This window comes from Tyto alba, unplaced genomic scaffold (assembly GCF_018691265.1).
Source record: "Tyto alba isolate M040663 unplaced genomic scaffold, T.alba_DEE_v4.0 Super-Scaffold_2, whole genome shotgun sequence".
NCBI lineage: Eukaryota > Metazoa > Chordata > Aves > Strigiformes > Tytonidae > Tyto > Tyto alba.
In genome coordinates this window covers 37,163,853-37,189,778 of record NW_024881282.1, presented here as the reverse complement: position 1 = coordinate 37,189,778, position 25,926 = coordinate 37,163,853, and the positions used below count along the sequence as shown (strand labels likewise).

At 50.8% G+C, this 25,926-nt stretch overlaps 4 protein-coding genes across 5 annotated transcripts in view; 2 read left to right on the top strand and 2 right to left on the bottom strand.

The window, feature by feature from the left end:
• Positions 1–183: 183 nt before the first annotated feature.
• LOC122153467 (WD repeat-containing protein 91-like) lies at positions 184–5,353 on the top strand. Its single transcript, XM_042793143.1, has 7 exons — positions 184–225; positions 371–552; positions 878–1,046; positions 1,869–1,977; positions 2,780–2,892; positions 3,657–3,854; positions 4,751–5,353. The coding sequence occupies exons 1-7, from the start codon at positions 184–186 to the stop codon at positions 4,913–4,915; spliced, it is 978 nt and encodes a 325-aa protein (XP_042649077.1). The 3' UTR covers positions 4,916–5,353.
• Positions 5,354–7,495: 2,142 nt separating this feature from the next.
• LOC122153438 (serine/threonine-protein kinase MRCK gamma-like) lies at positions 7,496–13,368 on the bottom strand. Its single transcript, XM_042792720.1, has 9 exons — positions 13,352–13,368; positions 12,658–12,760; positions 12,468–12,547; positions 11,371–11,523; positions 10,420–10,583; positions 10,131–10,224; positions 8,867–8,979; positions 8,341–8,468; positions 7,496–7,698 (listed from the first exon to the last, which is right to left on the bottom strand). The coding sequence occupies exons 4-8, from the start codon at positions 11,512–11,514 to the stop codon at positions 8,375–8,377; spliced, it is 609 nt and encodes a 202-aa protein (XP_042648654.1). The 5' UTR covers positions 11,515–11,523; positions 12,468–12,547; positions 12,658–12,760; positions 13,352–13,368; the 3' UTR covers positions 7,496–7,698; positions 8,341–8,374.
• A 940-nt stretch (positions 13,369–14,308) lies between these two features.
• LOC116965709 (POTE ankyrin domain family member F-like) overlaps positions 14,309–25,926 on the bottom strand; it is a 338,398-nt gene continuing 326,780 nt past the window's right edge. For both annotated transcript variants that reach the window (XM_042792677.1, XM_042792680.1), the window contains 10 exons: positions 18,609–18,670; positions 17,915–18,017; positions 17,734–17,795; positions 17,038–17,140; positions 16,857–16,918; positions 16,164–16,266; positions 15,983–16,044; positions 15,288–15,390; positions 15,107–15,168; positions 14,309–14,515 (listed from right to left, as the gene is read on the bottom strand). In XM_042792677.1, coding sequence (XP_042648611.1) covers positions 14,393–14,515; positions 15,107–15,168; positions 15,288–15,390; positions 15,983–16,044; positions 16,164–16,266; positions 16,857–16,918; positions 17,038–17,140; positions 17,734–17,795; positions 17,915–18,017; positions 18,609–18,670 — 845 coding nt within the window. In that variant the 3' untranslated portion in view covers positions 14,309–14,392. The remainder of the gene's footprint in view (positions 14,516–15,106; positions 15,169–15,287; positions 15,391–15,982; positions 16,045–16,163; positions 16,267–16,856; positions 16,919–17,037; positions 17,141–17,733; positions 17,796–17,914; positions 18,018–18,608; positions 18,671–25,926) is intronic.
• LOC116965714 (cell cycle regulator of non-homologous end joining) lies at positions 22,087–25,284 on the top strand. Its single transcript, XM_042792705.1, has 3 exons — positions 22,087–22,336; positions 24,337–24,409; positions 24,757–25,284. The coding sequence occupies exons 1-3, from the start codon at positions 22,161–22,163 to the stop codon at positions 24,994–24,996; spliced, it is 489 nt and encodes a 162-aa protein (XP_042648639.1). The 5' UTR covers positions 22,087–22,160; the 3' UTR covers positions 24,997–25,284.

The window sequence follows — 25,926 nt, the reverse complement described above, 5'->3', positions numbered from 1 at the left end:
TTTGTTTTAAATTGTAGCACCACTGTAAAGCATGTGTGAGCCCTTCTGGATAATTTCATCCTTCCCTGGATGAAAGGAGGTGGCTTCTACTTGGTTTTCTCTTAAACTTAGATTGTTAATTCAGTGTTAGTCTTTCCTTGCTCCCATAGATATTGAGACTCCACATAAGTTTTGCAACCTATCATGTTGAGCCATACTCTAGAAGGTGGCTTTTACTCCACCTTGGTGCCTATCCAATCTTTTTTCTCCGTGGAAGGCAGTGCTTTTACTCTGACTTCTGTGGCTCTGGGGTAGGCTTACTTAGCGTGATAGACACAGCAGAACAGGCTGTACCCTAACGCAGTAATGTTTAATCCAACTGTTTAGATAGAAAAAAATTCACTCGGTGGTGGTGGTTGAACAGCATCATTGCGCTCCCCACTCACACTCCTTCCATCTCCTCCTTCCTCTTTTCAAGCTATTGCTTGGCAGTGGGGTCGGGACAGTTCGTCTTTATGACACAGAAGCGAAGAAGAATCTCTGTGAAATCAGCATCGATGAAGACATGCCCAGGTAACTCTGGATTACTGATTTTTATATATAAATATAAATGTTGTTGGTTGACTGTGGAAGGGTAGGTGAAGTCTCAATGTTCCTACTGCTTTCCTGAAACTACAGGACTCTAGACCTTCATCTAGAGGGCACTCCCTGTCTGCGCAGCGTAAAACTGCTCAGTTAAATGGGAGACAGTCAGAATCTGTCTAAACACATGAATCCTGCCCTCCTTTACAGTGCACCCTGTCTTGCAGGGTCTTGATGATGGGAGAGCTCGCAGTCGAGTGGTATGCTTGAGGCAGCTGCTGGAGAGAGGCAATTCATATTGTTTGCTGTGTTTCAGGATCCTCTCACTTGCCTGCAGCCCAAGTGGTGCCTCCTTTGTCTGTTCTGCAGCAGCCCAGAGCCCCATCTCCCACGTGGACTTCTCAGCAGTCAGCTCTGGGGGCAAAAGCATGAACCAAGTTCCTGGGAAGCTGCTACTGTGGGACACTAAAACAATGAAGCAGCAGGTGCTTGCTGAGTTTTGTTCCTTTCTTGGTCTGCTTGCTGAGAATGAGTTGTCTTCTGTTTCAATGTGTAGGAGCCCTCTTTCTAAATTATGCTGACTTTCTTGTCAATACACCTTTTTCCCCCCTTCCTCCTTTCCCCTCTGTCACACACAGGATAAACATGAATAGTGTGAGTAGCTGCTGGGCTTGGGTGGGGTGGTTTTGTATTGTTGGCATGTTTTGGGTTGTTTTTTTTTTTTTTTTTGAGGGATTCTTCAAAATAGTCCATAGTCTTGTTTCTATCCTGCCTGCACAGTTTGTGACTGGAAATGTCCCAAGTGGATTGAATGATGCTTTGCTCAGGCTTTCTCCAACTGAGCTATATTGAAGGGTTTTCTTTGCTTCTATTTCCCCATCCCTCTCTGTTTTTAAGTGAAGGGCTTCTTTCAGAGATTTCATCTCATGTCATCTTCTCCATTGTTTCAATTTAAATGGGTCAGATTCTGGCAGGAAATCCTTGTCCCATCCCTTGCATTTGCCCTTAAGAAATGTCCCTGGTGTGTAGGAGAAAGCAATATACTCAAGCTAATGTTTGCCAGAAGCTGGTTTTGCAGCCTTGAGGCCAGGGCCAAGCAAGCTGTGGCTTGGCTGAGGTGAATTGTTGGTTTAGTATCACAGTAAAATGCAGCTGCCAACCTTGAAGTCTGTAGTCATGAGAGGTGCAGGGCTCCAAACTGGAGGATTTCTTGCTGCTAGGTACAATCTGTCCTCCCTCCCCTGGAGATCAGCTCCTCAGGGCTCCCAGCTCTGTTTCTCTGCATTAATGCAGGCTTTCCCTTCCAGCTGCAGTTCTCCCTGGAGCCTGAGCCCATTGCTATTAACTGCACAGCCTTCAATCACAACGGCAACCTGCTGGTCACCGGGGCTGCAGATGGGATTGTTCGTCTCTTTGGTACGTTGGAATTGGGCAGTGAGGTGGCCCCTCAGTGTCCCCAGCTGGCTGCCCCTACCACTGTTCTGCCAGCAGGGAGGCAGCTGTGAGACATGCCTGAACACCAAGGTGGAAGCTATTTTCTCTCCTCCTGGAGACCCTTGTAGTGCTACTGGATTTGTTGCTTCCTTCCTGCTGAGGAGTGGAGTTAACTTGTCCTTTAGCCATGTGGCCTTGGCTGTGCCACATAGCAGTACCACTGCCAGAGGCTGAGCCTCAAGGAAAGGAATTAATGTGTGACCTTCCAGTTGAAGGCATGGGCTTGACATCAGTCCTCCTTCCCTGAGCAATTCCTGTTTCTCAGGTTTTGTCCTCTTCAGCCTGTCCTTGTGATAAAGGCAGTTTGGCCCTCCCTCTTCTGTGAATGAGGGATCTGCTTCTGGCCCCGGGTGGCGAGCTGGAGGTTGCAGTTCAGGTCTGTGGGAGGACAGAGCTGGCAGCAGCTGTGAGGGTGGGTGGGATAGCAAGGGGGGAGGAAGAAAGGTGACAGTGGGGCTTAGGTGCAGAAAGGCTGCAGTTGACTGAGCATGTGAGCAGCCCTGTAAAGCTGGAGGAAGAGGTGACTAGTTACAGGCAATGATTTTTGTGGCCAGTATAAAAGCCACATGCTGAAGAATCAGCACAGGGTACTGGGATTGGACTGGGATCCCCTGCACTGATTTCGAGGGCTGAGACAGAGACCTTATGAACACAAAGGGCCTCTCTCACTTCACCTCAGCTCTGTGCGAGTATGAGGAGTGTTCAGTACTGGTTATTCCCTCAGATATGCAGCAGCACGAGTGCGCCATGAGCTGGAAGGCACACGATGGGGAAGTCTACTCCGTTGAGTTCAGCTATGATGAGAACACAGTCTACAGCATAGGCGAGGATGGCAAGGTAGGCTCTGGGTGCCCTTCTACTGATCAGCTGGCAGTGAGATCCCCTCCGGAGTTTTCTCCATATGGTGGAGATAGCAATAAGAATACCCTCAGAATCTGGGGGATCTGCGGGCTGCTAGCTGTAATCTTAGGTGTGCAGCAGCACCCCGCTGCATGCAGTCTCTCCAGAGAGAGTGGATAGAAAGCATTTTAACAGCTGGAGCTGTCTTGGACCTTGTCTGCAAATCCTGCTGTGGGTGATAACCCCTTCTCAGGGAATCTGTTTGAAGATGACCTTTCTTTGCCCCTGAGATCATCACATTTGAGATCTGGGATTCACCAGGGAGCAGATCCTTGACCACTTTGCATAAATTTCCTTGTCAGAAGCTCCCTGTTGCTTATAATAAAGGTTTCAATTTCTGCGTTTCCAGAGTCTTCAGCAGTAGAGGTGTGGTTCAGGGAGAGAGTCACCTGCCTAAAAGTGTGAGTCTTTGGCTGATGAGATTTAAGTGAATTCCCACCAGGATCCTGCATGCAATGTGGAAGGACACATAGGCAGCAGTGCTCGTGGAAGTTAGGGCGTATATTTGCCTGGATAGTAGGCAGCTCTTACAGCCTTTGCAGCCTGTGTTTTATAAATATAGCCACTTAGATATAGGTATCAAAATGTGCTCTTCTGTTTGGGAAGAGTAGCTGCCTTGCTTAAAAATAATGAATGGCCCCTCTACTTTAATCACAGTCAATTTAACTGTGGGCTTCTACCATCTCTTCTTGTCATTCTAGTTTATTCAGTGGAATATTCACAAAAGTGGCTTGAAGGTGTCTGAGTATGATCTTCCCAGTGAAGCTACAGGTCCTTTTGTTCTGTCTGGATACAGTGGCTACAAGCAAGTTCAGTTCCCACGAGGAAGGCTTTTTGCTTTTGACTCTGAGGGAAACTACATGTTGACATGTTCTTCCACAGGGGGAGTAATTTTTAAGGTAGGTCTGAGAAGCGATGGGGAGTACTCTTACGCCTCCGTAGAAGCTCTTGTTACAAGGCTGCAACAGCAGCCACTGGAAGTTCTCAAGCAGCACCTACTGATACCCATTCCTGCCTTGTGAAAGTTGCTGCTCAGTTTCATACAAGTGTGTATTTTAGCAGTGTGTGGGGTTCAAGTGTTTGAACCCTCTGTAAGCATTAAGCCCTCTGTATGTAGCTTGTTCTTAAAGCATAGCTGCAGCACTTTTCCTTAGTGCCCAAGTTCCTTGGATAGAGTTTTAATTTCTTTAAATATATCGACGCATGCCTGTTCAACGCAAAATGCATGATTCTTGATTGATGCTCATCTTTAATCTAGTTGTGTGCTTGCTGAAGCTGTTAGTCCCAGCCTGATTTTCTCTCCTCTACTGTGTACTGAAATGAGATGAAGGGTAAGGCTGAATAGTTCCAAGTGCCCAAGTTTCTGTGCCGCAGTAACAAGTGGTAACTGATCACATGTCCCTTGCCTGCCTCCTCTTGAGTCAATACCCATCAGGATAAGCCATTGCAAGGCAGATTAGATGGAATTTTTCCTTTGCGTTTGGGGCATTCAGAGTGCCTGCACTAACAGGAGCTATAGGCTTATGTGCTCCTCATCAGAGTTTGCTCTTAGCCTGCCGTGTTCAATTACTTCAGCTCAGCTGATGTCAGAAGCTGAGCTGCTTGAACACGTGCTTCTGTCATGAGACTGGAAACTTAACTTCATTGTGTGCTACATACATCTCTGATTTTCTGCTTAATTATGTATGCTGATAGGGATATGGAATCTGTAGCAGGCTTTGGCTTCTCCTGTGGGTGGGCTGCCCCCACTGTAGAAACTTGCCTCCTTAAAAATCTTACGTTTTCCTTCTTTTAGTTAAATGGTGAGGACAAAGTTCTGGAGAGCTGCCTTTCCCTGGGAGGACACCGAGCTCCCGTTGTCACAGTGGATTGGAGCACGGCTATGGACTGTGGGACCTGCCTCACTGCCTCGATGGATGGGAAGATTAAATTAACCACCTTACTGGCTCAAAAGTCTTAACCTGGACAGTAGTGAAGGGAAAGATCAACAGACTCGACAAAACCAGTGTTAACTCCACAGGAACAAACTGCATGGGAGAGAAGGCAAACCACAATCATCGTAGCTTTTGCCTCTTGACAAACGTTAAAAACATTTGCCAAACCACTGTGCAATAGAATGCCGGTATGGGACCAGATCAGTGGCAGCACTGAAAAATAAGTCTTCGCTGACCCATTGTGGCAGCTGGACTTCATCTGTTAGGGAGTCTTGAGTAGCACGTGGCTACAAGGCTGCTGGGATCATGTCAGGGGTTCTGCAGAAGGTGGTGAGGCTGGAAGAGGCGTGTATGAGGCAGCACAGTGCATGATGATAAGATGGCTCAAACTGGAAAGGCCAGTGTGAAACTAGAGTATCCTTTCAGTATAGCATTTATTGTTGTGTTTGGAGGGGAGGGGGGGCGGGGTGTTGTTGTTTTTAGTTTGGATTTTTTTTGTTTATTTTTTTGCCATAAAAAGAAAATATTCCCTTGCACTTGATTCCTGTGCTCAGTTAAATTTTTGCTGCAAAACATGGAGGGGGGCTGGGACGGTGGTGTGCCAAGGAAGTCTCCTGAATGGAGAAAAGACCCACGTGCTTTCACCGGGTGCTTCTGGCACCGACACTCGCAAACTGGGGGGAGCCAGTGCAAGACATCCAGGAACAAAAATAATTGTGTTCTTTTGGATGTATTGTGTTCCCTTGTGATAGATGCTGCCAACTAGAGGAGAGATCCTGGGTCAGGCTTTTTGAAATGCTTGTGTTGGAGTTCAGAGGCTACATGATGCCTAGCAGCTACTTGATGGCAGATAGGAGGGAGGGCCAGAACCACTCTGGTCCTGTAGAGTGGTCTCTGTCACTGGAACTGCGTCTCCCCCTGCACACCTCCAACATCAGGGCAGGTGCTGTGCTCAGGTATTGCATAGCCTTTGAATAGACTGAGCAACCAGATGTCATCTCCTTACACATCACAGCGGAGTTTACTCTGCTTTTGTCCTTGCCCTTTATTGAGAGTTTACAGTACTATTGTGCCTTGGCAGAGCTCTCATTCTCAATTATGGGAGGAATGGATCCAGTCAATTGTTTGAAGAGACCTTTGGTATTTTCCAAAGGCCATTTTGGTTTTAGAGCTTGGACATCTGTTAACATTTACCAATGTGATGGGGGATTGCCTGGAAAAGAAGTGGAACGTTATTTTACTTGGGTTTTGCCAAGTGTGCTTTGGCATGTTTGAAGAGTGGCCTGCCAAAGTTGCAATGCATATCTTAGCTATCTCCCTTGCACTTGAAGAGATGGGGACTGGGCCAGGTAGACCTCCATAGCTGGCAGCTTCCCCTGCTGCCCAGCCAGACCTGGAACATGATGGTTCTTCTCCACCTCCAGGTCTCAAAGCAGGGGCTGGAAGTGAAGATTGGCTTGGCTAACAGACATTCTTCACTGGTGGCATCACACCTCACAACGTGACTTGGTGACTGAGAAAGTGGTTGCAATCTCTGTGCCTGGACATGTTGGCTACAGTTTGCAGTTGTTCTGACTGTTTTATGTAGCCCAACAAAGACTTAAGATGAGGTCAGATTTGGGCAAAAAGCTCACTAAAGCAGGCGGGAGGTCTAGCTGAACAAACGGCCTGCAGCGTGACGTTTCCAGATCGCTGAAATGCAGCCTCATTGAGGTTGGAAGGGGCCTCGTGTGGTCACTTGAGGCAGGCAGGGTCAACCAGGGCAGGACCACGTCCAATTTGGGGCATATCCAAGCATGGAGGCTCCACAACCTCTGTGGCACGACCAAGCCAGCAGCAGGCTGAGCTGGGGCCGCCAGGCCCTGCCTAAGCTCTGTCGTGGTGTCTCTGGCTCAGCTGTGCCTGGCCATGGACCTCGCTGCTCCAGACCTCCCTAGGGCCCTGCTTGACCATCACTGGGCTGTGTCTGACCCTGCTTGCCACCACCACGCCTGACTTCTGGCTTGCCCTCAGAGCTGCCACCTCACCAGGCACGTGTTTGTCCCTTTAGGCTCTTGGCTGCCCCGGCTGCCCGCCCTAGGGCCACCCTGCTCCCCTCGCTCGCATAGGCCAAGGCTGGGCCCTGCCCTGCTGGCTGGGGGACTGACCCCCTTGGGCTCCCTGTCCCCAAGGGAGCAGTCTCTCACCCCCTTCACAAAAGAAAAGCTTTTTCCTTCGGTTGAGGCGGGACTCACCCTGCTTCAGCTTGTCACCACTTATTTACACCTTTGCCTTTCAGCAGTCTACATGTCCATCAGATTCCCTACCACCTTCTGCCCAGACCACCAGGAGGATTGCTCTAAAAAGGCGGGAAGAGTCTGGTAACTTATTATTAGCAGTAGCTCAGCACTAGGCCCTGATCTGGGCACAATCACAGTTCAAGTCTCCCCAGAGGAAAAGAACGTAGATGTGTATTCCCTCTTGGAGATGTCCGCAGGACTGATTTTCATTCAGAGCAAGGGCAGAGAGAAACACACCAACTGCCTGCACTGAAAGAGAACCTCAGTGAGCCTTCAGAGACAGGACTCTTCTCATCCAAACCTGCTAGGGACAAAGTGCTCCGGTTGTGCAGCAAAACAGACTAAAACACAGTTTATTAAATACTAAGCTGCAACAGAACACTTGGAATTAGATGCAGGGTCATGGCTGCACATGGTGGAAGGCAAAGTTTTCCAGGCTTCCTTCATCTTCCTGTGAGCACTCTGTTTTCTGGCACTGGAACTTCCTCTTCTCTAGCATCTTCTCATCACTAACGGTATGGGAGGTTCACCTGTGAGTGGGGAAGGGCAGGAAAAGAAAAGGCTGTGCCTTACTTTTACAGCAGGCTGGGCCAAAGGCAGCACTGAAAGTAGATCCTGGAAGTACAGCACTAATGTGCAGATCCAGATACCAAAAACCAAATGCTCGAACATGTCAACAACAAAGTTACAGTACAGACTCACGTGGAAAACTGCGTTATGTGGAGATATGGATCAACTTGCGTTTTTTTCCCTATTTCTTGTCCAGCTCTTTCCCCCAGTTGTCTTTTTTGGCTGTGACCTACCATGTTAGCCTCCCAGTGCCTTCTGAGGTTAAGCCCTGGTTCTTTCTGAGTCTCACACAAAGTAGACAACTTTTCTTGCGAGTTCTGGTTTTGTCTTGCCTGCTGCATGTGTGTTTTTGACTGCATCTCCAGGTGTTGGGGAAAAATCATCAACTTGTATGCAGCAAAACAAGCAACTCAAAGACAGAGCTCTAAAGTTCCTCACTTCTGTGGAAGTCCATCAGGTGGGTGGCCAGGGAGACTGTGTTTGGCACGTGCTGACAGTAGTAGATAATTAGCAACACAGACAAAAAGTATAGGAAAAGAATCATGCCTGTTGCAGCAGAAAAAAATAATCACCATAAATCCACCAAATGAGCCAGAACTCACCTTTCGCCTTAGTTTGCCAGCTTTGCTGCCCACCTCAGAACAGATATTCCTCATCTCTGCCTGGAATCTGACGCTTTCCCCTTACATAACACTCAGCTTTGTCTGAGCTCTCCAGAAGGTTCTTCAACCTGCACAGCAAGTTAGTAAGGAGAGTGTGAAGCAAAGCAACAATTGGCCTTTCTTATGTAAGCAGCACTGCCATGGCTTGCTTCATCTGTAACATGCTTGACAGGCCAGAAGTTCCTGAAAGCAGCCAGCACTCCAGTGCCAGACATGACTGGGAGGGCCCAAAGTTTACCTGAACAGAGGAAGAAAATGCTTTCTTCCCTCTCAGGAGAACTGCAGGCAGCCTGCATTTGCAAAGCTTTTTGCAGCTTTTTAAAACCATAGGCTCATGCACAGAAGCACCTTTCAAGATTGAATGCAAGGCCTGAATTTGTTTGCAAACAATGCTTTTACATTAGAGTTCAGTTAAGCTCAACTTCTACTCAATATGATGTTTCTGTAAAGCACTAAAAAGCCATGCCTGGTACGCTCTTGCTCCATTGCAATGTTTCTTCTCCCCGTTTTCTTCAGAAGTGCTTCTGTTCGGCATTTCATCACAGCTAGATTCTTCACTTCCTCGATTTCACTCTCACGCTTTCAAAATAGAAAAGATACATCACACAGAGAGCAGGGGAACAGGATCCATATGCAGAACATGCAGACAGTGCTTTGGATCTCCCAACTCCAGTGTCCTCTCGCAGCTCTCAACCACAGATCTCTCTCCTGTCCACAGCACACAGTTGATCCATCAAAGGAATCATGCTGATGAACGCAAGTGCCCACATATTGTCCACCAAACAGCTTCAAAACACAGTAGCACCAGGGGAATGAGGAAATGTATAGATTTTTCCCCTGAGGGTACCCTGCTCAAAAACCTGGGGGGTTCTCCACAGCTCACCCAATCTTTTCATAAATCACTTGCCCACAAGAAATTCCAAGCCTAAAACCAGTCATTCCCAAAAGCCGCTCAGGTGTTCCTTTGCAGACGGTGTCTGAAAGCGAGTTATCAAGTCCTCTGGGACATTATGAGCCTACAGCAGCATTAAAGGAAGGAAAAATAAGTCACGCTAGGACTTCCTTGACTGAAGAGCACACCTCACAGCCTTTCTTCTTCTCTTGCCAGTATCGGTACAACACAGTGTTTGTCTTTCCCGCAACACTACCCAAGCACACAAAATCCTGCCCTTGGAGGTGTTGTTCCCTTATTAGTTGTGGATTTTCATCTTTGGAGGTCTCATTGCATTAGGGACCCAGAGCTTCTGGCCAAGGAATACATAATCACTGAAATGGGAAGGTGACTAGAGTACAAGCAACGGAAGAACTCCTGTCACAGTCTGATGATGCCAGTCAGGCCTCCAGGATGAAGCGCTTGGCAGCACCAGAGCCCAAGGAAAGTCCACAACCAAAGGTACCAAAGCCCTCTACTACATGACTGTCTGAGGTGCTGCCAGAGGTCTCAACCTCATGACTGGTCTAAAGCAGAAAATACTTAATAAGCCAGTGCATTACTGGCAACTCCTTAACGAAGATGGCATTATGTAGGACTTGCTGGAGCCTCACGGGACAACTCTCAAAGCCAGAAAGCTGGGAAATGAGCCAGTAGGACTTTCAGGGCAGCCTACAGTCAGGAGAACAGAGGAACGGATCTCTCCCAGGCCCCCCAGGAAAACCTCTTCAAATTTCCCCACAGGAATACCGACCTAAGCTCTGTAGCTCATGAAAAGGGAAGGCTCTGACTAGCTTACTGAGGCAGAGGCTTGCTGGTCTTTCTGAAGGGCTTCAGTGGTCTTGGCTTGTTGCTCTGCTGTGGCTTCCAGCCTGGTCATTACAACTTGGAGCCTGGAAAAGAAGTATAGACCTTATCGCAGAAGTCCACAAGAGCACAAATCCCAAAAGAAGAGTGTGAAAGAACCTTATCTAAAGCAAAAGCATCTTTGAAAACTCTATTATTATCTTGCTGGGGTGCAAGACAGTCATTTTGTTTTCACACAGTCACAGAAAGTGAAGCCTGGCTTCACTGTGTTACTTCCTTACTGTTGCACTTGTTCTTCCAGCTCTGGGATAGCCACAGCTGCAGAAGGCATGGCCAGAATGGCCTGCACGTTCCTGGAAGTTGTTAGTTCCTTCTCCTTTATGGCATTCTTCAGGGACTCGGCATAACACTCCGTGCAGATATACCTTTCTTTCACTTCCTGCAGCTGTCAGAGCACAACAATCCCCAGTAGTCAGGCTTTGGTTTGATAAAAGGGAGTGAACTGCTTTGACTCTCATGTTGACTCTCAAAACCCATGTTACTTCATCTTTTAGACTGGCCCCTCTCCTATGTCTATACTGGTTTCCTACAGCATTTCCTAAATGCTGCCATGACACTTCTCTCTCAAGGATTCCAAACACTCTTTGTAGTCAATTGTTGGCTCCTCCAACACAGTTAGAAGCTCCGCCTGCTCCTAAAGTGACTTTGCAACTCCATAACAAGGACGACACGAGGAGGGAATACAAAAAAGCACCAGTGCAACACTCCAGTGTGCCTGTTCCTCCTCAGGCAGCACACACTCTGCTTTGCCAAAACCAAAGAAGCAAATACACTTGCTCTGTGAAACCTGAGAAGCAGCTTTTTGAAAGGAATACGCCCCCCCTTCTCCAATTAAGGACAAAGTGACTTCACAGTTAGTGACCTTTCTAATCGTAGGCGCCAGGCTTATAAAACGAGGCGAGTCACTTACATGTCCCTTAATCTACTCCCGTTGCAAAGTTGTCTAGTATATTAAGACCACCTTAACGCAGCCCTCTGCTGTTACTTCCAGTGGTGCAAACAAGCAGGCACCAAAGGCAGCAGGGCTGTTCCCTCCCAGCTCCCTCATCACAGCTAGCTGCACACGGAATCACCCTGGGTTACACAAAACCCCCAAGAAAGGGTCAGTTCCCTGCTCTGATTTGCTACAAAAAAGGCCAGGGCCCCTGTCAAGAGACAGGCTTTCTCCATACCTTGGCTTTAGATCTGTCTAGTTCCTTCTGCAACCGCAGTTTTTGTTCCTGCAGGTCCCTGCTGTAGCACTTCTTAGCTTCAAGTGAAGCTTCTGCCAGGGAGTTCTTCCTGAGAGCATCGGCAAGATCTTGCTGCAGCCGCATGACCCATTTCTAGAGAAACGGTGTTCCATGAACATGGAGAAATTGGTAAGAAGATGGCAAGACGAGAAATGCTTTTAGTCATAGGATTATATAATTAGATTGGTCTTCAGGGTGGCCAGCAGGTCGCGGGAGGCGAGTCTCCCCTTCCACTCTGCTCTCATGAGACCCCACCTGGAGTACTACATCCAGCTCTGGGGTCCCCAGCACAAGGAAGACATGGACCGGTTGGAGCGGGTCCAGAGGAGGGCCACAAAAATGATTAGAGGGATGGAACTCCTCTCCCATGAAGAAAGGCTGAGAGAGTTGGGGTTGTTCAGCCTGGGGAAAAGCAGGCTCTGGGGAGATCTTATAGCATATATAGAAATACAGAAATAGCAATATCGAAAGATGGAGAGACACTTTTTACCAAGGTCCATAGTGACAGGACAAGGGCAACAGTTTTAAACTAAAAGAGGGTAGAGTTAGATTGGACAGAAGGAAAACATTTTTGAAACAAGGGTGGTGAGACAGTGGACCAGATTGCCCAAAGAAGTTGGGGGATGCCCCATCCCTAGAAGTGTTCAAAGTCAGGTTGGATGGGACGTTGAGCAACCTCTGCAGCTTTTCTGCTTCAGAATAGGAACGAGATGAGGTCTGAAATACACTTCAGGTCCACAATCAATGACCTCCTCTCAGCATCACTCCACAAGGAACTCAGTAGCAAGAACAGGTCTCCATACAGTGACAGGCTCTATTTGTGGCTGTCTGTGTCAGTCTCTTATAAAGTCACCTGTCTGTCACAGTGACAATCTGCTTGAATTGAAGCATCCTTCTTTAGCTGAACCTCTTCTCCAGTGCAGAAACTGGAGTTAGCATTGTCACAGACAGGCACTGGGGAAAGGAATCCCCAGCAACATTGCAGCATCACACTGCATTTCAGTATCAGGGCTACAGAAGCGTGACTTCTGCATTACCTCTCTAAGAAAAAGTACTTTATTCTCAGAACAGGAGTCAAAACCTTCCTCTTGCTCTGCTCTTCCTACCGGCAACACACCTACAAAGGAGGCAAGAAGCACAACGCTGCTTATTTCACTCTGCTTCTCCCCATCTGCCTCACTCCAGAGAAGCTTATAAAGGTAACCATTTAGTATGCCAGGAACTTGCCATTGCCACGCTCCTCTGCACCAGAGTGCGCATGTGCTCTGTGTTCATCCGCAGGTGGAAGCAGGATGCCAGCTGACTCTTTCTTTAGATCTTCAGAATCCAACTGAGGAATTGAGAAGACATGAACGAAAATTAGCACAGACTCCTCCTCGACCCATTTCTAAACACAAAGCTCCTGCTTCAGCCAATGTGCTGTGATATGGTAACGGGTGGCAGAAAGTATGAAAAGGGCAAACAGAGCCAGCATGTTAGGCATCTCTGTTGAACTGGGCTTTCAAAAGGGGATGAAACACACTTGCCCAAGATAGAGAGGACCTACTCATAAGCAGCTAAGCATCTGGACTGTAGGCCCTATGGGCAACCATTTGACATTGACTGGATCCAAAGAAGAGCTGTGTGGTGGAAAACCAGCAATCCTCACAGTGACAGCTTTCTAGGATTTCAGAGGATCGTAACCAGCAGGAAGCTTTGCTATTTCAGTCCTGTATTAAAAATCCAGCTCAGAGATCAGCTCTAGGAGACCCAGGTCATTAGCTTGCCCTCACTTTGTCCCAGACCTCACTGAACAGCTTGCCTGCAGCACCAGCATGTCAGGGCCCAGTTACAGGCATGTGGTAGAAGCAGCCACAGAAGGAAACGAGACCAAAAGCAAGTGAGCCAAGTGAGGCACCACTGCCTCCTTCAGAGAAGGTACCTCAAAATCAGACCAGGAATCTTACATCTTTCTCTTCCTCTGCTCCTGCTGCTGGCAAGACACCTACAAAGGAGGCAAGAAGCACAACGCTGCTGTGAATGCTTATTTCACTCTGCTTCTCACCATCTGCCTCACTCCAGAGAAGCTTATAAAGGTAACCATTTAGTATGCCAGGAACTTGCCATTGCCACGCTCCTCTGCACCAGAGTGCACATGTGCTCTGTGTTCATCCGCAGGTGGAAGCAGGATGCCAGCTGACTCTTTCTTTAGATCTTCAGAATCCAACTGAGGAATTTAGAAGACATGAACGAAAATTAGCACAGACTCCTCCTCGACCCATTTCTAAACACAAAGCTCCTGCTTCAGCCAATGTGCTGTGATAGTGGTAACGGGTGGCAGAAAGTATGAAAAGGGCAAACAGAGCCAGCATGTTAGGCATCTCTGTTGAACTGGGCTTTCAAAAGGGGATGAAACACACTTGCCCAAGATAGAGAGGACCTACTCATAAGCAGCTAAGCATCTGGACTGTAGGCCCTATGGGCAACCATTTGACATTGACTGGATCCAAAGAAGAGCTGTGTGGTGGAAAACCAGCAATCCTCACAGTGAACAGCTTTCTAGGATTTCAGTGATTGTAAGCAGCAGGAAGCTTTACTGTTTCAGTCCTGTATTAGAAATCCAGCTCAGAGATCAGCTCTAGGAGACCCAGGTCATTAGCTTGCCCTCACTTTGTCCCAGACCTCACTGAACAGCTTGCCTGCAGCACCAGCATGTCAGGGCCCAGTTACAGGCATGTGGTAGAAGCAGCCACAGAAGGAAACGAGACCAAAAGCAAGTGAGCCAAGTGAGGCACCACTGCCTCCTTCAGAGAAGGTACCTCAAAATCAGACCAGGAATCTACATCTTTCTCTTCCTCTGCTCCTGCTGCTGCTGGCAAGACACCTACAAAGGAGGCAAGAAGCACAACGCTGCTGTGAGTGCTTATTTCACTCTGCTTCTCCCCATCTGCCTCACTCCAGAGAAGCTTATAAAGGTAACCATTTAGTATGCCAGGAACTTGCCATTGCCACGCTCCTCTGCACCAGAGTGCCCATGTGCTCTGTGTTCATCCGCAGGTGGAAGCAGGATGCCAGCTGACTCTTTCTTTAGATCTTCAGAATCCAACTGAGGAATTTAGAAGACATGAACGAAAATTAGCACAGACTCCTCCTCGACCCATTTCTAAACACAAAGCTCCTGCTTCAGCCAATGTGCTGTGATATGGTAACGGGTGGCAGAAAGTATGAAAAGGGCAAACAGAGCCAGCATGTTAGGCATCTCTGTTGAACTGGGCTTTCAAAAGGGGATGAAACACACTTGCCCAAGATAGAGAGGACCTACTCATAAGCAGCTAAGCATCTGGACTGTAGGCCCTATGGGCAACCATTTGACATTGACTGGATCCAAAGAAGAGCTGTGTGGTGGAAAACCAGCAATCCTCACAGTGAACAGCTTTCTAGGATTTCAGTGATTGTAAGCAGCAGGAAGCTTTACTGTTTCAGTCCTGTATTAGAAATCCAGCTCAGAGATCAGCTCTAGGAGACCCAGGTCATTAGCTTGCCCTCACTTTGTCCCAGACCTCACTGAACAGCTTGCCTGCAGCACCAGCATGTCAGGTCCCAGTTACAGGCATGTGGTAGAAGCAGCCACAGAAGGAAACGAGACCAAAAGCAAGTGAGCCAAGTGAGGCACCACTGCCTCCTTCAGAGAAGGTACCTCAAAATCAGACCAGGAATCTACATCTTTCTCTTCCTCTGCTCCTGCTGCTGGCAAGACACCTACAAAGGAGGCAAGAAGCACAACGCTGCTGTGAGTGCTTATTTCACTCTGCTTCTCCCCATCTGCCTCACTCCAGAGAAGCTTATAAAGGTAACCATTTAGTATGCCAGGAACTTGCCATTGCCACGCTCCTCTGCACCAGAGTGCGCATGTGCTCTGTGTTCATCCGCAGGTGGAAGCAGGATGCCAGCTGACTCTTTCTTTAGATCTTCAGAATCCAACTGAGGAATTTAGAAGACATGAACGAAAATTAGCACAGACTCCTCCTCGACCCATTTCTAAACACAAAGCTCCTGCTTCAGCCAATGTGCTGTGATGTGGTAACGGGTGGCAGAAAGTATGAAAAGGGCAAACAGAGCCAGCATGTTAGGCATCTCTGTTGAACTGGGCTTTCAAAAGGGGATGAAACACACTTGCCCAAGATAGAGAGGACCTACTCATAAGCAGCTAAGCATCTGGACTGTAGGCCCTATGGGCAACCATTTGACATTGACTGGATCCAAAGAAGAGCTGTGTGGTGGAAAACCAGCAATCCTCACAGTGACAGCTTTCTAGGATTTCAGAGGATCGTAACCAGCAGGAAGCTTTGCTATTTCAGTCCTGTATTAGAAATCCTAGCTCAGAGATCAGCTCTAGGAGACCCAGGTCATTAGCTTGCCCTAGCTTTGTCCCAGACCTCACTGAACAGCTTGCCTGCAGCACCAGCATGTCAGGGCCCAGTTACAGGCATGTGGTAGAAGCAGCCACAGAAGGAAACGAGACCAAAAGCAAGTGAGCCAAGTGAGGCACCACTGCCTCCTTCAGAGAAGGTACCTCAAAATCAGACCAGGAATCTACATCTTTCTCTTCCTCTGCTCCTGCTGCTGGCAAGACACCTACAAAGGAGGCAAGAAGCACAACGCTGCTGTGAGTGCTTATTTCACTCTGCCTCTCCCCATCTGCCTCACTCCAGAGAAGCTTATAAAGGTAACCATTTAGTATGCCAGGAACTTGCCATTGCCACGCTCCTCTGCACCAGAGTGCACATGTGCTCTGTGTTCATCCGCAGGTGGAAGCAGGATGCCAGCTGACTCTTTCTTTAGATCTTCAGAATCCAACTGAGGAATTTAGAAGACATGAACGAAAATTAGCACAGACTCCTCCTCGACCCATTTCTAAACACAAAGCTCCTGCTTCAGCCAATGTGCTGTGATATGGTAACGGGTGGCAGAAAGTATGAAAAGGGCAAACAGAGCCAGCATGTTAGGCATCTCTGTTGAACTGGGCTTTCAAAAGGGGATGAAACACACTTGCCCAAGATAGAGAGGACCTACTCATAAGCAGCTAAGCATCTGGACTGTAGGCCCTATGGGCAACCATTTGACATTGACTGGATCCAAAGAAGAGCTGTGTGGTGGAAAACCAGCAATCCTCACAGTGACAGCTTTCTAGGATTTCAGTGATTGTAAGCAGCAGGAAGCTTTACTGTTTCAGTCCTGTATTAGAAATCCAGCTCAGAGATCAGCTCTAGGAGACCCAGGTCATTAGCTTGCCCTCACTTTGTCCCAGACCTCACTGAACAGCTTGCCTGCAGCACCAGCATGTCAGGTCCCAGTTACAGGCATGTGGTAGAAGCAGCCACAGAAGGAAACGAGACCAAAAGCAAGTGAGCCAAGTGAGGCACCACTGCCTCCTTCAGAGAAGGTACCTCAAAATCAGACCAGGAATCTACATCTTTCTCTTCCTCTGCTCCTGCTGCTGGCAAGACACCTACAAAGGAGGCAAGAAGCACAACGCTGCTGTGAGTGCTTATTTCACTCTGCTTCTCCCCATCTGCCTCACTCCAGAGAAGCTTATAAAGGTAACCATTTAGTATGCCAGGAACTTGCCATTGCCACGCTCCTCTGCACCAGAGTGCCCATGTGCTCTGTGTTCATCCGCAGGTGGAAGCAGGATGCCAGCTGACTCTTTCTTTAGATCTTCAGAATCCAACTGAGGAATTTAGAAGACATGAACGAAAATTAGCACAGACTCCTCCTCGACCCATTTCTAAAACACAAAGCTCCTGCTTCAGCCAATGTGCTGTGATATGGTAACGGGTGGCAGAAAGTATGAAAAGGGCAAACAGAGCCAGCATGTTAGGCATCTCTGTTGAACTGGGCTTTCAAAAGGGGATGAAACACACTTGCCCAAGATAGAGAGGACCTACTCATAAGCAGCTAAGCATCTGGACTGTAGGCCCTACTGGGCAACCATTTGACATTGACTGGATCCAAAGAAGAGCTGTGTGGTGGAAAACCAGCAATCCTCACAGTGACAGCTTTCTAGGATTTCAGAGGATCGTAACCAGCAGGAAGCTTTACTGTTTCAGTCCTGTATTAGAAATCTAGCTCAGAGATCAGCTCTAGGAGACCCAGGTCATTAGCTTGCCCTCGCTTTGTCCCAGACCTCACTGAACAGCTTGCCTGCAGCACCAGCATGTCAGGGCCCAGTTACAGGCATGTGGTAGAAGCAGCCACAGAAGGAAACGAGACCAAAAGCAAGTGAGCCAAGTGAGGCACCACTGCCTCCTTCAGAGAAGGTACCTCAAAATCAGACCAGGAATCTACATCTTTCTCTTCCTCTGCTCCTGCTGCTGGCAAGACACCTACAAAGGAGGCAAGAAGCACAACGCTGCTGTGAGTGCTTATTTCACTCTGCTTCTCCCCATCTACCTCACTCCAGAGAAGCTTATAAAGGTAACCATTTAGTATGCCAGGAACTTGCCATTGCCACGCTCCTCTGCACCAGAGTGCACATGTGCTCTGTGTTCATCCGCAGGTGGAAGCAGGATGCCAGCTGACTCTTTCTTTAGATCTTCAAAATCCAACTGAGGAATTTAGAAGACATGAACGAAAATTAGCACAGACTCCTCCTCGACCCATTTCTAAACACAAAGCTCCTGCTTCAGCCAATGTGCTGTGATATGGTAACGGGTGGCAGAAAGTATGAAAAGGGCAAACAGAGCCAGCATGTTAGGCATCTCTGTTGAACTGGGCTTTCAAAAGGGGATGAAACACACTTGCCCAAGATAGAGAGGACCTACTCATAAGCAGCTAAGCATCTGGACTGTAGGCCCTACGGGCAACCATTTGACATTGACTGGATCCAAAGAAGAGCTGTGTGGTGGAAAACCAGCAATCCTCACAGTGACAGCTTTCTAGGATTTCAGAGGATCGTAACCAGCAGGAAGCTTTACTGTTTCAGTCCTGTATTAGAAATCTAGCTCAGAGATCAGCTCTAGGAGACCCAGGTCATTAGCTTGCCCTCGCTTTGTCCCAGACCTCACTGAACAGCTTGCCTGCAGCACCAGCATGTCAGGTCCCAGTTACAGGCATGTGGTAGAAGCAGCCACAGAAGGAAACGAGACCAAAAGCAAGTGAGCCAAGTGAGGCACCACTGCCTCCTTCAGAGAAGGTACCTCAAAATCAGACCAGGAATCTACATCTTTCTCTTCCTCTGCTCCTGCTGCTGGCAAGACACCTACAAAGGAGGCAAGAAGCACAACGCTGCTGTGAGTGGTTATTTCACTGTATCTTTCCCCATCCCTCAAGTCCTGCATCCAATTGACTATTATTCTCCTACAGGCCACAGGGATTTGTCCTCATCACCTCCTCCACACTGAATCCTCCTACCTGCAGGTGCACCCGAGGTAAATTCAGCAGTCAGCGCAGAGCAAAACCTGCCATCTACTGCTGGGCCTTCTGTGCCTCTTGCAAAACATTCTCCCATCCCTTCATAGAACATGTATTTCTCCAGTTGGTCAGCAATACTATATATGGAAAGGAAGGAAATCCATTTGTTAAAAATACCCCCATACTTGCCTACATGCTCTACTGGAAGAGCAGCAGCCATTCATGAGCCATCCTACCCATATTCATAGCCAGTTGCTAACGGGTAACACACACACACAACTTACTGCACTACTGGAGTAGTGGAGACTGAAATACTCACTGCAGGCATGTTCACACTACAGGTGCCAATTCTTGTCTATGGAGTAACTCATCCCTGCGGGCTACAGCCTCATGTGATAAACCCCCTCTCCGTTTCGAGGGCCAGTGAGATAAACAACCCCCCTGTCAGACTGACATCTAACTACAGAGCCTCTACCTTAGCGTGAAGCTATACTAATGCTGCAGCTACTCTGCATGTCAAGCTGAGGTAACATCTCCTCAAACCCTGTCCTGACTTTGAAGGGCTTCAGAAATTCCCACGGTTATTCTGAGGACCTGAGAGTAGCAAGAGGCCAACAGCAATTGCAGTTGCATTTCAAGCACTGCAGGGGTTAACTACACTGCATAGGTGTTATCTTCTAACAGCCCTGACAGAGGGTCAGTTGGGGCTCCAGAGAGAGACCACTTTCAGTTTTGCTTCATAAGCAGAACTAAAAACCAAACAAAACCCCCCAAATAAACAAGAAAAGAAAAACATTAAAAACGTGCCCCAGACCAAGGCTGCTATGTAAAATGGTGCATTAGTGCAACACTGATACTGTGCCAGAAACCTAGAGGGAAGGAATTAACATCTTGTTTTGCTAGTGCAATCTTCAAACATGCTGTATTCCTGCAGGGGTTTTTACTCCACAGTTTACCCAGGCACCCTTCCCTCCTGCTTCCCATTGACACAGACTGACAGAAGGGGCAGGGGAGGAGAAATGAAGTCCAGATCCAGTGACAAGAGGTTACCGGCGGTTTATGGCTAGACAAGGCATGCTTGTAGGCATAATGCAGTTCATTCACCCATCACTAGGCTACCATCCCTAGGGAAGAGGGCTATTTCCTTCAGCGTAGCTGTTAAGCACACATAGCCACCTTAGTGAAGGAATGGCCAGGGGTGCAAAGCTACCCATGAGAGGAGGGAAAACTGCTGCAGAGTTTAACTCGGGGGATATCAGTTAGATTCCCTCTGAAACAAACCACAGGCAGGTGCTAGTCAGTTTAGTTCAGTGGAGCTTGGTAGCACACAGGTGGATTCTCAAGAGAGAAGTGCTGGGGGAAGTTTCCCCCCAACTTCCAAATCCACTCCTGACATGGAAACAGATGCATCAGAAGATGTCACTGAGCCCAGCTTCAACAAAGGTCTCGACACCTCATTAAACCCTGGTGATGTTACCCAAAAGGGCCATACATCAGCACAGACATTCTGAGAATGCAGCTGCTCTAACAAGGATGTAAAACACTTACTCATCATGTTGAAACTCCCTGGCATAGTACTCAGCTGTGCAGCCAAATGGGTCTTGATGAGAAAGATCAGCACCGTGATGAAGGAGAATTTGTATTATATTCATATCCCCAGCACAAGCAGCAAGCATAAGAGTGGTCCTAAAGCATCAAAGAAATGACAGGAAATACATCAGCTTCTGCAGACATTGCATTGCCATCACTTCAGTCCCTCTTTGCTCCCCAAACAATTCATTTTCCCTTTCCTATAGGCAGAGAGAAAGCACAGCCAAACATGGGGTAGCATCAGAGAATTCCAGTTGGTGGGACCTCAGGAGGTCTCCAGGCCAACCACTTGCCCAGAGCAGACTCAGGGCACGTGTATGCACGAGCGTGGCACCACAGCCAAAACTTTCTTGCAGTCCTCAGAAATCGTCTACTGAGCTAAGAGCACAGCCGAGTGTGGGTCTGCTTTCACACAGAATTTGCTCCTCTTAGGCAGCTCCTGGTTGTCTTTTGAAGCTCATTCCTACGCCTCCCATCAATCCAACTTGAACAATGCTAAGGAGTCCCCCGTGCATTTCTGACAAACCCTTCACCTTTTACGGTTATCTCGAGCGTGCACATCAGCTCCTTTTTGAAGAAGGAACTCGACCATCTCTTCACAGTGCTCGGTGATCGCAAGAGTAAGCGGAGTGTATCCCAACTGAAAGGGGAAGTCATCTCCCTTAGTACAACACATAAAAGTCAAGCAAGTTTGAGGAAGAGGAGCCTTACCCAAAGTCCAAGCTTACCTCATTCTGCGCATCAATATGGGCCTTGTGCGCAAGTAACAGCTCCACTAGAGATTTATTAGGAATGACGGCAGCCAGGTGAAGGGCAGTGTTGCCGCCGGGACCTTTGAGGTCAGGGCTGGCACCATGCTCCAGCAAAATAGCCACACAGTCTTTGTGCTGGCGCTCTACTGCCTGGAAACAAGACACAAAGGAGGAATAACTTCCAACATCTACATTTCTCTCTGACAGAACTCCCGCATCTTCCCAACACTGCAAAGTGTGAGCATCTTCAAAGATTAGGCAACATACGCCTCTTCACCGCTGACTACAACATATCTGTTTCTACACAGGACTGCGTAAAGAATGATGCAAGGTCTATATTGCTCGGTGCATAACTGATAAGCCCCACGTACAACAGTGTGACCTATTCCACATACCTTCATCAGCGGCGATTTCTGAAAACTGTCACAAGGATTTAGCTTGCACTTTTTTCCTGCTAAAAATCGAACGACAGCTGCGTGGCCGTTCGCACAAGCAAGATGCAGAGGCGTCCTAGAAATTAAACGTGTTTGGTTAACACGGACACACACAGCTGAAGACGTCCTTTCAGGCTGTGGTACCCACCGCATAAGGCCACAAGCCTCAAATGGCAAAAACTAAGCCGAGAGCAAACTCTCTCCTGCCAGAGCTGGTGGCAGCACTTGCACACCTGAAGCCTGGGGCTGGCTAGGGAAAATCCCCAACACATCCACTGAGTCAGGAGGAATTTCCTCAGCTGTGCCAATGAACCTGCACAACCAGACTCCTGTGCCCAGGCACTGGTCCCTGCCTCCGGCAGGGCTGCCCGGCCACCTGGCGCGGCGAGGGAGAGCGCGTCTTGGCAGCCGGGAGTCTACGGAGGCTACACAGGGGACTGGGGAGTCTGCGTAAGGCCTTGGGCTTTCCCCGGTCAGTCCCGTGCCAGACGGGTCCCAGCGACAGAGGGGACGGGATTTCGAACAGCAACGGGAAGGCTGTACCGTCTCTTCCCGCGACCCCATGCCCTGCTCCAGCAGGCCGCTCTCTCTGGCGACAGGAGAGGAGCCGCCTCTGCTCGGACAACGGCCTGCCGAGCTCCGCAGGACATTCACGACAGGGCCCGGGCCGGCAGAGCACCGCAGGGCAGGGCAGAGCCGAGCATCCGCCCCCTCCCGTCCCCCTGGGGCACCCGTCCGGTAAGGGCCGCCGCTGCGGAGCCGCCCCTGCTCCTCAGGGCGTTTGCGACCGTCGCGGGCTTTGCCCGGCTCTTTCCACCGGGGCTGGGGGGGAGGCTTCGCGCCGGGCACCGCCCGCCCCTTACTGCTTCTCCGCGTCCCGCTCGTTGATGCGGAACCACTTCCGCCACCAGCGCCGCTGCAGCCGGGCCAGGTCACCGCTGGCGGCCGCGCAGTGCAGCCCGCCCCGGCGCTGCTCCCGGGGCTCGGCCGCGCGGGGCGCGGGAGCGCTGCCGGGCGGCGGCCGCCCCCGCAGCCTCCTGAGGAGCCCGATGAGCCTCTGCATGCGGGAAGCGGCCGGCGGGCTCTGCCGAGCCCCGGGCGGGGAGGGGGAGAGAGCGGGGAGAGGGCGAGAAGAGCCAAAAAGAACCCCGAGCGGCCCCCGGTGCCTCCCGACGCTGCCGCGCTGCCGGTCCCGCCGCGTCGACGCCGGCGCTAAGCAACCGCGTCGGCGCTAAGCAACCGCGCCAGCAGGGGGCGACCTACCAGCGGCGGGGGGACGTCACGGGGGGCGTCAGAGGGGAGGGGCGGGGCGAGGCCGGCCCGGCGGGGCCCGGGCGGCCGGACAGGGGCTCTGAAAATGCGGCGGTTTCGACTATTGAACGGTTGAAAGTTAGGCTGTCGGAGGATGCGTCCTTGGGTGCGTCGGGAGAGGTGGTGGAGTAAAACACGGCGGGGGTGGCCGCGGGCGGGGCTGCTGACAAACCGTTGGGCGTGCGGCAAAGCTTCGCCCTGTCCCACCGCTGCACTTGTCACCGAAATGGGGAATGGAAACGCCTTAACGCCGGTAACGGTCAGGCATTACTTTCTTCAGCCGGGGGCATGAGGGAATCATTCCACCTGACATGTCCACCGCGCGTTACAATAGCCAAAGCTTGTATCGCTCTAACATACATATTCATGAAATTTCCTAAACTCATTATCATATTTACGTAGCTATTACCCACGAGGTTTAGGTCTCGGGGAGGCTTCCACAGGGCCCCTTGGTGGTCTCTAGCCGTCTCTGGCGGTCTTCGGGGAGGAGCCTTTCTTGAACTTTGCATTTTTGAATTGGCCTTTCTCTGGTTTATGTCTGCGCTTTCTTACCTCCTGTCTAGCTTCAGCTAGTTCATTATTTCTCAGAGGGCCTTAATCTTCAAGGACAGGGGTTCCTGATCAGGAGTCTCTCTCAATTTACGCATTTCCCAGGTGGTGGTTACCACGCTTGCCTGGCTCAACGACCTTTGTGTTCCAGGTGTTCGACTGATCGCTCAAGTTCTTCTAGTAACCTAAACAATTATTTTCAGTTTTCCTTCAACCCATTTTCCAACTCACGGCTGATGCATGAGCTGTGTTTGCCTGGCCGCACACCGCTGTCTCTGCCGCTCCTGCCCTCCCCGGCCGATATAGCATCGGCTTCTGCCGGGACTCTTTTCTTTTTTTTAATGGGTTTCGTTTTTTTTTTTTTTTTTTATTTTATTTGTTTGTTTGGGTTTTTTTTGGCGGGGGGGGGAGGGGAGGGCGGATGTGTGCGTGTTTTGCTGCTCGCCTGCGCTCGCGCTTTAGCCGTTAGAGGGCTGGGAGTGACGGGGCCCCGCCGCCCCGGCCGTGCGGCGCCGATACGGCGGGTCCCAGCGCGGCGGCGGCGGCGGCGGCAGCGCCAGCCCGGGGCTTCCCGCTCGGGGAGGGACGGAGGGAGGGACGGACGGACGGACGGAGGGACGGAGGGAACGCCTCCCGCGGCCGCGCCACCGCCCCCCACCCGCGGTGCGGCCGCGCGGGGGATGGCGGCGGGCGAGCGGCGGCGGCGGCTCCTCCCGGGCTGGATGGGGGCGGCGGGGGCCGAGCGGGCGGTGGTGGCTCCCCCCAAGGCCGGGCGGCGGCGGGCGGCGGCGGGGCCGAGGTAGCGCCGCGGCGGGGGCGGGGGCGGGGGGCGAGGCCGGGCCCTGCCCGCGCTGAGTGTCTCCCCGTGCGGTGCCCAGGGCGGCGGAGGCGGTGGTGTACTGCATGAACGAGGCGGAGCTGGTGGACGTGGCCCTGGCGGTCCTGGCCGAGGTGAGCCCGGACCGCCCCCCCCCGGGGTGGGGACGCGGCCCTGGTCGTGTCCGAGCGGGGCCGGGAGGGCTCCGGGGCGCGCTCGGGGAGCGCTGCCGCCCCCGGCTGCCTGGGGGCCCCTCTCCGGGAGGCGGGTGTGGGGGCGCTGGCGAACGCCGCCCGGGTGTCCCGATTCCTTCGTCCTCTCCCCGGAGCGTGCCGGGGCCGGCGGAGCTGCCTTCGGTCGACAAAAGCAGCTTCCGCCGGGCAGGTGGGGACTGGCGAGGGGTGTGCCCCCCCTTCCCCCTCGGGGTGCTCCCAGGGTCGAGTCGTGCACAGCCCGGTCTGGTGGTTTACCTTTTGGTCAGAATCTACAGTGCGAGGAAGGTGAGGAGAAGGCCCCGTCGCCGAGTGAAGAGGAGCGGGAGCACCAGGCAACGCCAGCCAAGGCTCCTGGAAGCACAGCCAGTGCGGGGGAAGCCGGCGACCGCGGTCCGGCTCTCCCGTCGCCTCCTGATACCGGTGCCGGTGCCTATGCAGAGAGAACGGGCCGGGAGGACACTGAGGAAGATGCTCTGAAATACGTCAGGGAGATCTTTTTCAGCTAACGTTCCCCTCCTCGGAGGCTCCCTGGAGCAAAGGGAACAGTGGAGGGGAAGGTGTCCCCTCCCACAGCCCTCAGGATGGTGAGAAGAGGGCCTGGAGTGGGCTGTGTATCTGCCGTGTTGGTGGCCTGTGAAGCTGGTGGGAGGCCCGTGAAGGCTATGGGGGAAAAGGGGGCACTCACTTCTCCCAGTGTGTGCTGGGTTCACTGGGGTTTGGCTCCAGATTAGATTATGTTCATTTCTGTTTGGCATCTCAGAGCATGGACAGATTAAAGAGGACGTTTGGGTTTCTGTGAGTGTCCCTTTGGTGAGTTGGTGTTGGGACTGGAAGGGGGTTGGGGGTTGCTGGACCTGTAAGGCCTTTGCTGGCTCTGCAGAACCAGATAGTCATGGTTCAGCCTTGGGGCTCTTTTGTCCTTGCAGTCCCTCTGTGACAGCTGCAGTGGGACCTGGCAGGCCTGTCCCCATCTGGCCTGATGCTGAATTTGCCTCCAGGCTTGGGCAGGCATCCCAAAGCTGAGGAAGACATGGGTGGGAGCAGATTGGCAGGGGCAAGGACCATCCTGAGGGGCCTGACCCCATTGCAATGTACATGGGGGGGTCTAGGAAGGGATGAGGGTGGCTCAGCGTCCTCTTCCCGATCCAAACGGGGAGATGAACACACCACGTGAGGCTGAAGCAGATGTGAGAGCTTTTACCGAAATGAAGAATCAGTCAAACCATCATCACCAGGCACATGCACACCAAGACTGCAGCAGAAAAAAGAACGGACCCTCATGTCTCTGAAGGGGATGAGCGGGAAAGCAGGCGCTTCTTTGTGCAAGCTTACAGACATGGCATGGAGTGGTGCTGTGCACCGCCGTGGTGGAGAGACCCAGCCAATGCTCTGGTTTTGATGGCCCAGCTGGGGCACTGCACCCTGCCTGTGGCAGT

Excerpts from the sequence above, each read along its gene's own strand:
- LOC122153467 (XM_042793143.1), top strand. The coding sequence starts at position 184 with ATGTTGAGCCATACTCTAGAAGGTGGCTTTTACTCCACCTTG. Across the intron at positions 553-877 it reads ATCGATGAAGACATGCCCAG|GATCCTCTCACTTGCCTGCA; the intron begins GTAACTCTGGAT and ends GCTGTGTTTCAG. Across the intron at positions 3,855-4,750 it reads CAGGGGGAGTAATTTTTAAG|TTAAATGGTGAGGACAAAGT; the intron begins GTAGGTCTGAGA and ends TCCTTCTTTTAG.
- LOC122153438 (XM_042792720.1), bottom strand. The coding sequence starts at position 11,514 with ATGCGGCTGCAGCAAGATCTTGCCGATGCTCTCAGGAAGAACTCCCTG. Across the intron at positions 8,980-10,130 it reads ACCAGCAAGCCTCTGCCTCA|CGTGAGAGTGAAATCGAGGA; the intron begins GTAAGCTAGTCA and ends CTATTTTGAAAG. Across the intron at positions 8,469-8,866 it reads ATGGAGCAAGAGCGTACCAG|GTTGAAGAACCTTCTGGAGA; the intron begins GCATGGCTTTTT and ends CTTGCTGTGCAG.
- LOC116965714 (XM_042792705.1), top strand. The coding sequence starts at position 22,161 with ATGCCCTGCTCCAGCAGGCCGCTCTCTCTGGCGACAGGAGAGGAGCCG. Across the intron at positions 22,337-24,336 it reads CCCCCTGGGGCACCCGTCCG|GGCGGCGGAGGCGGTGGTGT; the intron begins GTAAGGGCCGCC and ends TGCGGTGCCCAG. Across the intron at positions 24,410-24,756 it reads CCCTGGCGGTCCTGGCCGAG|AATCTACAGTGCGAGGAAGG; the intron begins GTGAGCCCGGAC and ends CCTTTTGGTCAG.